The 14,162-nt window shown below is 35.0% G+C and overlaps 1 protein-coding gene across 3 annotated transcripts; it reads left to right on the forward strand.

Moving 5' to 3' along the window:
• The first annotated feature begins 30 nt into the window (after positions 1–30).
• LOC131949631 (ribosome-releasing factor 2, mitochondrial-like) lies at positions 31–11,090 on the forward strand. 3 transcript variants are annotated; one of them, XM_059311486.1, is made up of 11 exons: positions 31–65; positions 1,513–1,974; positions 2,449–2,577; positions 2,985–3,065; positions 3,325–4,130; positions 5,337–5,460; positions 5,993–6,168; positions 6,526–6,682; positions 6,807–7,001; positions 8,484–8,650; positions 10,047–11,090. In XM_059311486.1, the coding sequence occupies exons 2-11, from the start codon at positions 1,737–1,739 to the stop codon at positions 10,320–10,322; spliced, it is 2,349 nt and encodes a 782-aa protein (XP_059167469.1). In that variant the 5' UTR covers positions 31–65; positions 1,513–1,736; the 3' UTR covers positions 10,323–11,090. The 3 variants fall into 3 exon arrangements, with proteins under 3 accessions (XP_059167469.1, XP_059167468.1, XP_059167467.1); XM_059311485.1 differs by lacking the exon at positions 31–65 and adding an exon at positions 98–194; XM_059311484.1 differs by lacking the exon at positions 31–65 and adding an exon at positions 419–485.
• The last annotated feature ends 3,072 nt before the right edge of the window (positions 11,091–14,162 follow it).

A 14,162-nucleotide genomic window follows, 5' to 3' on the forward strand; every position in this document is an offset into this window, starting at 1 on the left:
CAAGGTGAAGGGTAGGCTAAAGGTCGTGTAAATAAGCTGAAGCAAATTTGAGTGTGTAAAGCCATGTGTGTGCCTAGTGTAGTGACTAGTGTGTAGATCTGTGTCGGCGTACGACCATTAGACTAAGTCTTAGATCTAGAGTCTAGAGACTAATAGCTCGACTAGTAAACCTCTAGGCTCGCATGACATTGACAGTATAAATACTACTACTAGATCTAGACTAACTTACTAGTAACAGATTAAATAACTAGACTCTAGTTCTAGATTTCTGACTGGAGCAGTAGCTAGCTACTGGCACTACTGCTACTCCTGGGTCCTGATCTATCTAGATCTAGATATAGCTAACAACTTAAAATTAATAATTAGGGCCCTATTTTTTAAAATGAACTTTATGTTTACTTAACTTAGTGTAGTTAAGTGAAGGCCTACTTTACTACTCCACTACTCAACTAGCTAACTAGCTAGATCTAGTACTAGGAAGTTAGGTAGTTCGATCTAGATGTAGTCGAGAAATTAATGATTAAAGATGTAAAATAAATTCTAGATCTAGAAAATCTTTAATCTAGCAAGGACAATAAATCTCTGGGTCTGGTAGGCCTAATGACTATAGAGTAAAATAAAGTAATTAAAGTATTTAGTTACTAATTGCAGAATATCTCTAGTAGAGTAGTTCTACCTACTACGAGTAATATGTAGTATGAGCCGACCCGTGGCGCAGCATACTCCCCTATTTATTTAGTTGCTTTATTTTCTACTTTTCAGTAATTAATAATTTGTGAATTCGACACTGCCCTTTTACAGATGACCAGTGTTTTTCCAGACTTTTTCTCTCCTGGGGGGGGGGGGGGGGGCACTTGATATTTATGGGGGAGTGGACACTGGTACAAGTACATGTTTTCTATATTCCATTCCACACCCCCCCCCCCCCCCCCGCAGGGATACCTGGAAGAAACTGCAGACCACAATGAAAAGATCAAGCAGAACTTGTTACCTCCCCTTAGTTTCAAATAATTTAAAAGCTAAATTATCTGCCCCCAATAGCTGTCACTAATTTGACCCGGTCCTATGATTGTAAACATTCAGCGTGAACCACAGTTCACCAGACTGTTCTGTTGCGCATGCCTGGAGAGTAAGGGATTGGGCAGGAGGAGGGTTTGATAGTCTGCTGGCGACGAGGTGGTGTCAACGAAGAGAATTATATATATATATATATATATATATATATATATATATATATATATATATATATATATTGATTATTAATATTATAGTATGCCTATTCTATAGGCCAGTATACTAGATCTAGATTTATACTAAGTATACTCAGTATTGAGTATAGTATGCTATAGTCAATGCTCAACAGTTACAGTTTGGCTATAGTAGTAGTATAGTTCATTTACTTATTTGTTAAGTAGCCTACAGTTTTAGAAATAGAAGGCCTAGATCTACATCATGTTCAACATGTGTTAGCTAATTTAATATATAATGTTGCCTTTGTCTGCTTTCCTGCAGGTTTCAAGAACCTCAACTAAACCCACTAGTAGTTTAGCACATAAAAAATGTATAGGCCTATTTCAACTTCATTTAAAATTTAATAAGCCTAAATTAAATAAACGGTCTGCTATTTGTTTTAATATTAAATAAATTAAGGTTAAGAGGCCTAATGCCCTAACTGAGCTAAACTGCAGTCACTATAAAGCTATTAAAAATAAATAGGCCCTAAGCAGCAAATAAACATGAAGAGCTTAGGCCTAATGCTGAATTTCAAGAAAATGAGAGGGTCACACATGCTCAATACGTGGCACTCCTACGTAAAATGGAGGCTTCTACACACCAGTAGTCAAGCACTGACAACAAACGAGCATGAAGTTATGTCAAAGATTCGGAATATCGGAATCATGGCACATATTGATGCTGGTAAAACCACGACAACAGAAAGGATGTTGTACTATTCTGGATATTCAAATCACCTTGGTAAATAACATGTACTGATTTTAAATTTATGTGCGCACTGTTGGGTTCTAGCTCTACAGGTCATAGTATCATTGCAAATTGGGCTATATCAATGTTATCTCTTTGATCCTAATGCTGACCATAATCTTGACCTAAAACACAATTTTTTAAATTAAAACCACAGAGTAATGATTAACAAAACTTTAAAAGCACCTCATTTACAGTATCATAATCTAAGTCATAAGGTTTGTAATGTATAAATATGTATTTCTGTAGAAACTAGACATATATTGAAATAGTTAATAGTTTAAATTGTGAACGTCACACCATGTTACTATTTAATTAAAATTTAAAAATACAATTATATGCAGTTTTATCATATACATATGTAGTACATATATCTGCACTCTTTTTGCAAGCTCATAATAAAAAAATATAGTTCTATTTATTTTGAGTCTTGGCTGATATGAGTTTCATTATTTTATTTTATCAAAGGTGACGTTGATCATGGAGATACTGTGATGGACTATATGGAGCAAGAAAGAGACAGAGGAATCACGATAACCTCTGCTGCCATCACTTTTAATTGGAAAGGAAACAAAATTAATCTCATTGATACACCAGGTAGCTTTTACTGATTGATGAAGGTCATAGCTGCTGTTTTTTTTATTTTTTCATTGGAGAGCTGACACCTAGGGGAAAAACAAAAAATAGCTATTCCACTTTTTAGCACTAATAAGCCTTCTTAAATTGTGCACATCGTACTACATATTTGTTTGCTAATTTGTGATAAACAAATATTGTCATTATATAGATCTAATTAGTTATTTTACACATAGTTTTTTATAGTATTATCAGTATGGAAAATTTTTGAAATGTAATTTTTTTATTACAAGGATTAGATTTTACAATTATTTCTACTTGTCTTATAATTATTAAATCACTTTCTCAGTCACCACTTCATAGTAATTGTTTTTTTTTAAATATGTTGTATAAGCATTCACAGCAGCTTTATTTTGTCTATTGGTCAGGTCATGTTGATTTTACTGTGGAGGTGGAGAGATCTTTACGAGTTCTTGATGGAGCAGTGGCTATTTTAGATGCCTCAGCTGGTAGGTCTTCACTTGTTTTATGGTGATTTAAATTAATTATTCCTAGTTACTAGTTATTATTTTAATTATTATTATTATTAATTTATTTTCCCTTTCTTCCTTTTCTTACTTAACTTTCTCTTTTCATTCTCTAGGGCTGAAATTTAATTTTTTAGTACACTTTATTAAAAACGCAATTATGAAGCATAATAATTTTATGTAAATTTTGAAGAAGTGAAAATATATCGATTTAAATATGGTTTTATTTTCTGTTATTCAGGGGTGGAGGCGCAAACGCTAACAGTTTGGCGTCAGGCAGACAGGTACCAGATCCCTCGGCTGGTGTACCTGAACAAGATGGACAAGCCCAGGGCGTCTCTCAGTATCTGCATTGATTCACTGAGGAACAAGCTCCACGTTGACCCCCTCCTGTTGAACTTACCCATCGGCTCTGGGAAACAATTTGTTGGTGTTTATGATTTGATAAACATGGAGTCGCTGACGTGGAATGATAGCAAGTCCCATGATGGCAGCTCGTTTGAGACGCAGAAGATAAAATTGGACGGTAGTAATAAAGATGAAGCAGCCATTCTGAAAGCGAGGGCCGATTTGATAGGTAAACTGGCGGATATTGACGAGGCGGTGGCGGATCTTGTTTTGTGTGACACTCAGCTTGACCAGATCCCTACTCAAGTGCTGGTCAATGCTGTTAAAACTGCGACGTTGAATCGTAAAATCATCCCGATCTTCTGCGGGAGCTCGTTGAAAAATAAAGGTGTGCAGCCGTTACTAGACGCTATCAACTATTTTTTACCCAGCCCTATGGAGGTGAATTATGGGTTTTCTAAATACTATGGCAGTCACTTGTGTGCGTTAGCTTTCAAAGTGATTCACCATAAACAGAGAGGACCTCTTACGTTTGTGAGAATATATTCAGGGATGTTGAAGTCTGGGGCTCATGTGTTTAACATCAACCGGGCCTTGACAGAGAAAACCACGAAGTTGCTGCAGGTTTATGCTGATGAATACCATGACTTGTCCACTGCTGTAGCTGGCAATATTGTGGCAGTAGCAGGGTTAAAACAGGTAAAGTTATTAGCTTGTAGTTTAGGTTAAAGTTATTAGCCTGTAGTTTGGGTTAAAACAGGTAAAGTTTGGGCTAAAACAGGTAAAGTTATTAGCCTGTAGTTTGGGTTAAAACAGGTAAAGTTTGGGCTAAAACAGGTAAAGTTTGGGTTAAAACAGGTAAAGTTTGGGTTAAAACAGGTAAAGTTTGGGTTAAAACAGGTAAAGTTGTTAGCCTGTAGTTTAGGTTAAAACTGGTAAAGTTATTAGCCTGTAGTTTAGGTTAAAATAGGTAAAGTTATTAGCCTGTAGTTTGGGTTAAAACAGGTAAAGTTATTAGCCTGTAGTTTAGGTTAAAGCAGGTTAAGTTATTAGCCTGTAGTTTGGGTTAAAGCAGGTAAAGTTGGTAGCCTGCAGTTTGGGTTAAAGCAGGTAAAGTTTGGGCTAAAACAGGTAAAGTTATTAGCCTGTAGTTTAGGTTAAAACAGGTAAAGTTATAAGTATGTAGTTTAGATTAAAACAGGTAAAGTTATTAGCATATAGTTAAGGAAAATCAGTTAACATCATATTTTGGGTTAACAGCCAGTCATTTTGGTTAAACAGCTTATAGTTTGAGTTAAAACAGATAAATAGTACGTAGAGATTAATAAATTATTGAAAATGTATATTGATTCTATTACTGAGTAATTAACAAATTAGTGAATATAGTATCCTTTCAGCTCTGATGATACATTAAGTCCAATGATGGAGAAGAGCCAGTGTTTTTTTTTTTCTTCCAGACTTTTTTCTCCGGGGGGGGGGGGGGGGGGGATTGACTTTCTTCGGAGGGGGTGGACACTGTTAAAAGTCTATATTTTCTATATAAATTTAATTCGTTCGGGGGGGGGGGGGGGGGGTTGAAGATGCCTGGAAGAAACTGAGATTTTTTTCTTTGGCTTATAAATAGATTATATGGTCTACAATATGCCCATATGTCTTTAGTTTTATTAGAGTTAGATGCCTATTTTAAACCTGGGTAGACTCAGTGACATCCTGCTAAGTTATAGAGAGTTACAGAATGCAAGAATTATGGGTCGCTAATATTGTGCTTGAACACTCAGACACTAGGCTACAAACAAGCTTGCCAATAGTTTATTTAATAGTTTCCTTAAATATGCTTAGAAAGTAGGTTTGCAGGACTGGTACCTTGTGAAATAATTACCAGCTATTTTCCCAAAAATTGTTCAGACATACACAGGTGACACCATCACAGCAAGCAACAAGACAGCTGAAGAGGCCGCCAGGGTGTACATTCATGAGATGGGACAAAATAAACCAGAAAGTAAAATCAAGGACCTAAAAAAAGCTGAATGTAAGATATATTTTTTTGTTGCTAAATTGGAAGTGTTATGTCAAAATTTATAAGTTCTCACCCCTGAGGCTGTTGGTTATTTAAACACAAGCAACAAAATAAAAATCTGTTTTAAGGGGCAGATTACTCCTATGAGAAGTAACAAAGCTAGTTATTGGCCTTGGATTGAAAAAGTTTTTGTCTATTTTGTTTTTAATTTATTATCAAGATAATTGGCTCTGTAGGTAACTTCATAGTCTATAAGACTTTGATAATCCAATAAAAATATAATGATAAGTTTTTAAAATTAAAATACTGGCTCGTTTCTTTGTGTACTTGAGCATTTCACTTTTCTCATTTTTTTTTGCTGATGATTATTAAACCTAAAATTATAAATCTGTTTAGCTCAGTCAGATAAAAAAAAATGCTAAGGATAAAATGTCAAGTTAAATTTGTATAATGAAACAAGATAAACCACCAACTAAAAATAAATTTTGTGTTATTTCCGACACCTTCACCTTGTAGTTATGACCTTTTTTTTGACCTTGCACAGCCGCAGAAGAAGCAGAGGAAGAGGATTCACTGACCAGTGACATGGTGCCAATCCTGGCTGGACTCTCAGTGCCTGACCCTGTGTTCTTCTGTTCTGTGGAACCCTCTTCTTTGTCCGTCCAGAAAAACTTGGACATGGCGCTAGAACAGCTTCAGAAGGAAGACCCTAGTTTAAAAGTTAGTTTTTCGTAGCTGTTTTTTTTTTTAAATTCCCCATCCAGAAAAATGTGTTCATATTTTAATAGATGGATAAATATAATTGATTCTGTAGTAATTTTTCGCCTTCTCTTTATCTAGTTTAAAAGTTTGTTTTTCGTATGTTTTTTTAAAAATTCCCATCCAGAAAAATGTGTTCATATTTTAATAAATGGATAAATATAATTGATTCTGTAGTTATTTTTCACCTTCTCTTTATCTGAACCTGTTATTTGTTTATTAATTTTTTTAAAAAGTTTAAGTTTAATTATGGCAATGTACTATAATAGTAATAATAAAATTTGGATTATAAATAAATTTTTCCCTGATTTTTCCCAGGTGGAAATAAGCGCTGAGACTGGTCAAACAATTTTATCTGGCATGGGTGAGCTCCACTTGGACATTATCAAATCTCGGCTGGAGAAGGAATATGGGCTGGATGTTGATCTAGGGCCATTACAAATAGCATACAGGGAGACTATTCTAACTGATGCAGGTACTTGATTTTGTTCATTGATTAAACATTTAGAGGAACAAAGGTAGATACAAAAAGAGCTAAACAAAAAATTATTTTTTTATTTGTATCATTAAAATTTGATGAATAATTGATTGCGTTGCAGAGGTAACTCAAGTTTTGGACAAGGATTTGGGTGGGCGCCATCAGTTTGCACACATCAAATTGTCGTTACACCCTGACGTTGAAAACCGTGAATTCAAGCATGTGATCCTGGAGAAATCTGTTGACCACCCTCTTAACATTAAACACAAGGTTCTCAAGGCCATTGAGCTGGGGGTCAGGTCAGGACTTTCTCATGGTGAGTTGGCTTGCTTTTTGGTTTAAAAGTTTTATATGACTTACATTGTTAGCTATCTATTGTTTAATAGTTTTATATGATTTTTTTTTGTTATCTATTTATTGTTTTAATAGTTTTTATATGATTTACATTGTTAGCTATTTATTTTTTTAATAGTTTCATATGATTTATATTGTTAGCTTTTTATCATTTAAGTAGCTTTCATTTGATTTATTTTGTTTACTATTTATTGTTTTAATAGCTTTCATATGGTTAGCTTGTTGTTTAAATAGCTGTTGTATGAAATGTTTGCTTTGTTTATTGTTTTGTTTTCATATAGAAAGTGTGATAATGTTCATATGGTGTATTTGGTTAACTTACTTTTGTTCTAAATGTTTTCAAATGGTATATGTGATTGGTTTATGTTGTATTAATTGATTTTCATATTGAATGTATTGAATTTAATCCAAATGTAAATTTAATAACCTTTCATTTGGGAGTTTAATTTAGCTTTTATAAGTTTATTTAATTATGTTAGCATGGGAAGGAATTTGTTGCTTTGATTTTTTAGTGTGTTAATGTGTTTTTAACATTTGTTTCTCTTCTATTTTCCTTCTTTGTTCTTAATTTTAGTGTTGGAAGGGATTCCCTCAAACACAATTAAGTATACGTATCAAATGGTTATACATCATTGAGGCCATTGACTCCAATTTTAGTCTTCTTTTCTTTTTTGGATTTGATTCCATAGCCTTCGTCCAGCCAAGAACAAACTACAAGGCAGCAGTTGTTTGATTTTGGAGTTGTCTCTCCTATATGAGTTGCTAACAAGCCTCATCTGCCCAAGGGTTCGAACTCGAAGGTTTTTGGTTTAGCAACCATCAGCTTTACTGACTCGACCATGCCCACATTTGTTTCAATATCCTAGATTTTTAAAAATAGATTTTCAAGGGGTAATGTTTCTAAAAGTTGAAAAGCTCTACTAATGTGTTTATTTTATGTGTGCAGGCAGCTACCTTTTGTGTTATATTTTTTTTTATGTGTTATATTTTATACGAGTCGACCCGCGGCATATCATATGCCGCTATTTAGTTGTTTTATTTTCTACTTTTCAGTAATTCATAATTTGTGAATTCGACAGTATCAATGCTGCCACTGAAAATATTTGCTTTAAAACACTATCAGTAGGTCGTTAAGAACGATAATACCCCCACCCTCCTTTCCCCCAACCCCTACCCCCCCCCCAGGAAAGCAGCCTCCTCTTAGTTACCTCCCCATAGTTTAAGATCGTTTCAAACTAAATTATCTGCCCCTAATAGCCGTCACTAAACCCGGCTCTAAGAATGTAAACATTTAGCGTGAACCACAGCTCACCAGACCATGTAGGGGTGGGGTGGTAGGAAGCGCGCTTACAGCTTGTTTTCTAGCGTCTCCCAGAAGAGAATTATATATATAGATTTTATGTGTTATATTTTATGTGTTATATTTTATATGTTCTGTGTGCAGGCAGCCTCCTGAAGTTTCCCGTCATCCACACCAGTGTCCACCTGCATGAGTTCAACAGCCACTACCACACTACCCTCCCCATGGTCACAGCCTGCGCTGCCATGGCTGTCCAGAAGGCTCTCAAATCTGCTGACTCGGTCCTTCTGGAGCCCATGATGGCTATGGAGGTAAGCATCATGTCCGAGTATTTAATATTATCCAATTTTTTTTTTAACTTATTTTTTTTTGTACAAATGCCTTGAAGCTTAAAATGATATCTGTAGCATCATGTCAGAGTATTTAATTATATCCAAATTATTATTTTTAATTTTTTTTTGTACAAATGCCTTAAAGCTTAAAATGATATCTGTAGCATCATGTCAGAGTATTTAATTATATCCAAATTATTATTTTTAATTTTTTTTTGTACAAATGCCTTAAAGCTTAAAATGATATCTGTAGCATCATGTCAGAGTATTTAATATTATCCAAATTTTTTTTTTATTTTTTTTTTTTTTTGTACAAATGCCTTGAACTTGAAATGATATCTGTAGCATTATTTTTTGTTACTCTGATTTGCATAGTTTATTCATGTAATAATCTGTATCTTTCATGTGTTTGTGTCATCTTAAATATAAAGTTACAAACTGCTTATGTAATTCACCCAACTTATTTCCATACTAATACCTTAACCACAGTATAGTCTTCTTGGTTTGTTCTATGTTTAGTATTTCCTTGTTTGTTCTATGTTTAGTATTTCCTTGTTTGTTCTATGTTTAGTATTTCCTTGTTTGTTCTCCCCCCAAGAGTTACACACCCACTAAATTAGACCATTATAGTAGTAGATGTTAACAGTTTAATTGTTAAAAATTGTTAGAGAAAATATTTTCAAGTTACTTGTAGACAACTTTTTCCACAAAAGGTTCAAGTGTTTAAAATTAGCCTATTGTAGTAGTAGATGTTAACAGTTTAATTTGTTAAAAATTGTTAGAGAAAATATTTTCAAGTTACTTGTAGACAACTTTTTCCACAAAAGGTTCAAGTGTTTAAAATTAGCCTATTGTAGTAGTAGATGTTAACAGTTTAATTGTTAAAAATTGTTAGAGAAAATATTTTCAAGTTACTTGTAGACAACTTTTTCCACAAAAGGTTTAAGTGTTTAAAATTAGCCTATTATAGTAGTAGATTTTATTAGTACTAACAGTTTAATTTGTTAAAAATTGTTAGAGAAAATAGATTAGTGTTATCTTTAGGCAACTCTTTCTACAAAAAGTTTAGGTGTTAAAAAGGTTAAACTGTTAAAAATAACCCCAAGCCCTTAACCCCCCCCCCCCCCCGGGTGGGACAGCGTGGCCTAGCAGTAGAGCGCTAGACTGCTAACCAGAGGTGCTCAAGTTTGAATCCTGGTGAAAGTCCACCCAGCTGTGATGAATACCTAACTCATGTTAGGAAAAGTAAAAAGTAAAGGCCTGGGCCTAGTACATTATACGTTCATATGCTGAGGTGAAGAGACGTATGAACTCTACTTCACCTGCCCAATGGAGCGCTATGTCCTAATACAAATCTTTACTTTAACCCCTGCAGGTGACCACAGACAGTGAGAAACTGGACGTCGTCTTATCAGACTTGGGACGCAGGCGCAGCCACATCCTGAACGTGGAGACCAGACTGGACACTAAGGTTGTCACAGTCGTCACCCCACTGCAGGAGCTGTTGGGGTACTCTACGGCTCTCAGGAGTATCACCTCTGGCACTGCCAGCTGCACTATAGAGTTGTCGCACTACGAGAAGATGAGCGAGGAGGAGGCGCAGAAAGTTACGGAGAGGATGGTCGGATTTCACCCATCAACCATGTGCTGATGGTCGGGTTCCACCCATCAACAATGTGTTGAAGGTTTAACAGAAAGGTTGGATTCATGCTGCTACAATGTGTTGAAGGTTTTAACAGTTTATTGTTATTTCTAGACCATGGGTGAAAGCAAGGGTTCCCAGTCTATGGGTCATGACCCCCAGGGGACTGAAGGGTTTTCTAGGGGTTACCAACTTGTTGTCTAAACCAAAAAAAAATGTTTTTTAATGTATGGGGATAAATTATCATCAAGGGTCACTTGCCTTTTATTATAGAGGTCAGCATTCAAAGACATGTAGGAACCTTTGAGCTTTATGTTTAAGAGAAAGAGGGGTTACAATTACTATCTGTGCTGAAGGGTATAATTCTAAGTGAATTCCAAGTTGTGTTACCTGGAGATAAAGGATTATTTGTTACTGTAAAATCCATTATAGAGTTATTTCTTGTGAATAATGTAAAACAGTCTCTTCAGCTTATTTGGCGAGTTTGTACGCAACATAAGAAAAGTTAGTATTCTTTTGTGAGTGTGTAGCTTCTGTATGGTTGGGATATGCAAATATTTTGTTATCCTATTGTTATAGTTTTTATGTCAGCATATTTGGCAAGGTTGTAGACTGTAAGAAAAATTAGCAATCTTATATGCGTGTGTAGTTTCTGTATGGTTGGAATATGCAAATTTCATGTTATTCTATTGTTATAGGTTTTTTAAAAATGGTTAGTATGATAACAAATTTGTACATAGTTTATTTCAAAGAATAAAATTTATTTTTCTTGTAAAATTGCAGTGTTGAAGATTTTTTGTGTAATTAGATTAAATGTATTTTATTATGTAATGCTAACACTTTTGATTAAGTTTGAGAGATGGTAAACTTGTGGATTTATACAGTACAGCTGAGTCATAGTTGCATAGTCAGGTGTAGTGAAGGGCTCGTGGGGGGTGGGAGGGGGAAGACCTAGTAGTGTATTTAAGTCGGGGTGGGGGATAAGACCTAGTCTCGTAGCTATGTTGTGGTGCAGAGGGTTGGAGGCATAAATTTGACATGGGTTGGTTTATATTCATTTTGTCAATTATAATGTAAACACCGTTCCAATATAAATACCTCAACTTAACACTTTCATATGTTGTCATCCATAAGTAGGGTTTACATACTTTTACCCAACTGGCTAAAGACTTTTGTATGGTGTTATCTATAAGTAGGGTTTACATACTTTTACACAACTGGCTAAAGACTTTTGAATGGTGTTATCTATAAGTAGGGTTTACATACTTTTACACAACTGGCTAAAGACTTTTGAATGGTGTTATCTATAAGTAGGGTTTACATAGACTTTTACCCAACTGGCTAAAGACTTTTGTATGGTGTTATCTATAAGTAGGGTTTACATAGACTTTTACCCTACTGGCTAAAGACTTTTGTATGGTGTTATCTATAAGTAGGGTTCACATAGACTTTTACCCTACTGGCTAAAGACTTTTGTATGGTGTTATCTATAAGTAGGGTTTACATAGACTTTTACCCTACTGGCTAAAGACTTTTGTATGGTGTTATCTATAAGTAGGGTTCACATAGACTTTTACCCTACTGGCTAAAGACTTTTGTATGGTGTTATCTATAAGTAGGGTTCACATAGACTTTTACACAACTGGCTAAAGACTTTTGTATGATGTTATCTATAAGTAGGGTTCACATAGACTTTTACCCTACTGGCTAAAGACTTTTGTATGGTGTTATCTATAAGTAGGGTTTACATAGACTTTTACCCTACTGGCTAAAGACTTTTGTATGGTGTTATCTATAAGTAGGGTTCACATAGACTTTTACCCTACTGGCTAAAGACTTTTGTATGGTGTTATCTATAAGTAGGGTTCACATAGACTTTTACCCTACTGGCTAAAGACTTTTGTATGGTGTTATCTATAAGTAGGGTTTACATAGACTTTTACCCTACTGGCTAAAGACTTTTGTATGGTGTCACAGACTGTATTATTATGTATCTTTATTATATTGTGTTTTGCATGAATGAAGAGTACCTGGCTAGCGGAAGGACTGTCTGAGCGATCGTCATGTGTTTTTCCGTGTTTTGGGTGAGATCGCTCATTGACGTAAGGGGAGAGAAAGTGGTGAATAAAAGGGAGAGCGAAAGGTGAACGGGTGTTGTGTGCTAGGACTTGGGACTGGAACGATGGCTGTGAATGTAAGATGTCTCCATGACTTGGAGTCGTGATTATTATTTGTACCTATATCAGTTGATCTTCAAATATGGATGTACCACGGATTTATCTGTACATAGTGTAAATAAAGTTGTCATTTCAAGTTGCCACTGTTGCTCGTGTTCCTGTATGAAAGCTAACCCACAACAACAAAGAATACATGTTGTTACATATGGTGTCAGAAGTGGAGGCAATAAAGGATGTTGCTACATTGTATTACTGTTACTTATGATGTCACAAGTGGTTGAAGAATTGGTGCTACATATGTCAGAAATGGAGATATTACAGTCTGTGGTCTTCCACTGTTTACCAAGTACGTCAAGTTCTTGAAAGTCATCTATCTACACTCAAGTCAGAAGGGTTGCTGTAGTCAAGTCAGACGTTTTGTTCAAGTCAAGTCATCATCGTGATAATTTTTATCACCTTATTTCGATATTGTCTCACCAATGTCGAGTAAATATCGTCTGTGTGTTTTGTTCTGTTTGGATTTAGCTGTTCAAGTTTTTCTACTGTTTGGATTTAGCTGTTCAAGTTTTTTCTATATGGATTAGCTGTTCAAGTTTTTCTACTGTTTGGATTTAGCAGATCAAGTTTATTTTTGTAACTGTTCCTAAACTGTTCCTAAAGATGTCTTATCTAAAACTGGACAAATTTCTACTCTGTAACAGGCTACTAGAACTATTTTGAATTTTTTCAACTTTTTGGAATCAACAAAGTGAACTATTTTTGGACGTAAATATGTACTATGAACTTTTCTTGGATTACCAGATGTCTGTAATCAACTAAAACAAGCCAGAAACCAAGAAAGGGTATTGTAAATTAATTAACATTTATCTATTGTCAACTAATGAATTTATATTTTATGTCATAGAAAATATATCAAAATGTCATGTTTTGAAGAATATCTAGCACTAGCGAGGGCGCAAGGCATTAAGAAGATGAATAAGCAGATAGCCTGGGCAACCAATCGACTTGAAAAAGACATAGAAGAAGCAAAAGAAGCATGGGACGAAGAAACAGACCAACCCCGACGAGCTCATGGAAATGTATTGAGAGAACTAGATGATATGATAGAAATAGTGTGTAATAGATCAAGAGCTATTACAGACATGCATAAAGTAGAAGAAATGTCAGATGGAGATAAAGTAGAAGAGACTGTACAACCAAAAGGAAAGCGGAAAAAAAGAAACAGAAAACAGAGAGCAGATAATAGGGCTGAAACTATGGAAAAACAAGTTGGCCTACATGAACTAGCATATAAACAAGAACTATTAGAAATGAAAGCTATAACAGACACAAATGAACCAAAATTAGAAAGTGAACAGACAGAATTTAAAGCAGAACTTGAAGAAGTAAATATTGGCAACCTTTGGAATGAAGAACAGAGTAACATAGTCCAGGAAGAATTGAAACCCAAGGATAAAACAGAGGTTGAACTTAATAATGATTTAAAGGTGACAGATACATTAGAATGTCTTAAGATTGACTCTTTATTGACTCAAACGCTTGTACACGAGAATATTATTGAAAGTTGTATCGTAAGTCGATCAGAGAATGGCAGTCAAAATGATTTAATAAGCCCATCAGTGAATGGCAGTGATGATTTAATAAGTCCATCGGAGAATGGCAGGAATCATGA

Source organism: Physella acuta, unplaced genomic scaffold, assembly GCF_028476545.2.
Source record: "Physella acuta isolate Inbredline_101_S28 unplaced genomic scaffold, ASM2847654v3 ptg000705l, whole genome shotgun sequence".
In the NCBI taxonomy this organism is placed as follows: Eukaryota; Metazoa; Mollusca; class Gastropoda; family Physidae; genus Physella; species Physella acuta.

What these genes read in the sequence shown, in the direction of transcription:
- LOC131949631 (XM_059311486.1), top strand. Translation starts at nt 1,737, where the DNA reads ATGAAGAGCTTAGGCCTAATGCTGAATTTCAAGAAAATGAGAGGGTCA. An exon ending in AGGAAGACCCTAGTTTAAAA is followed by an intron (nt 6,169 to 6,525) that starts GTTAGTTTTTCG and finishes GATTTTTCCCAG; the next exon opens with GTGGAAATAAGCGCTGAGAC. An exon ending in AGCCCATGATGGCTATGGAG is followed by an intron (nt 8,651 to 10,046) that starts GTAAGCATCATG and finishes TAACCCCTGCAG; the next exon opens with GTGACCACAGACAGTGAGAA.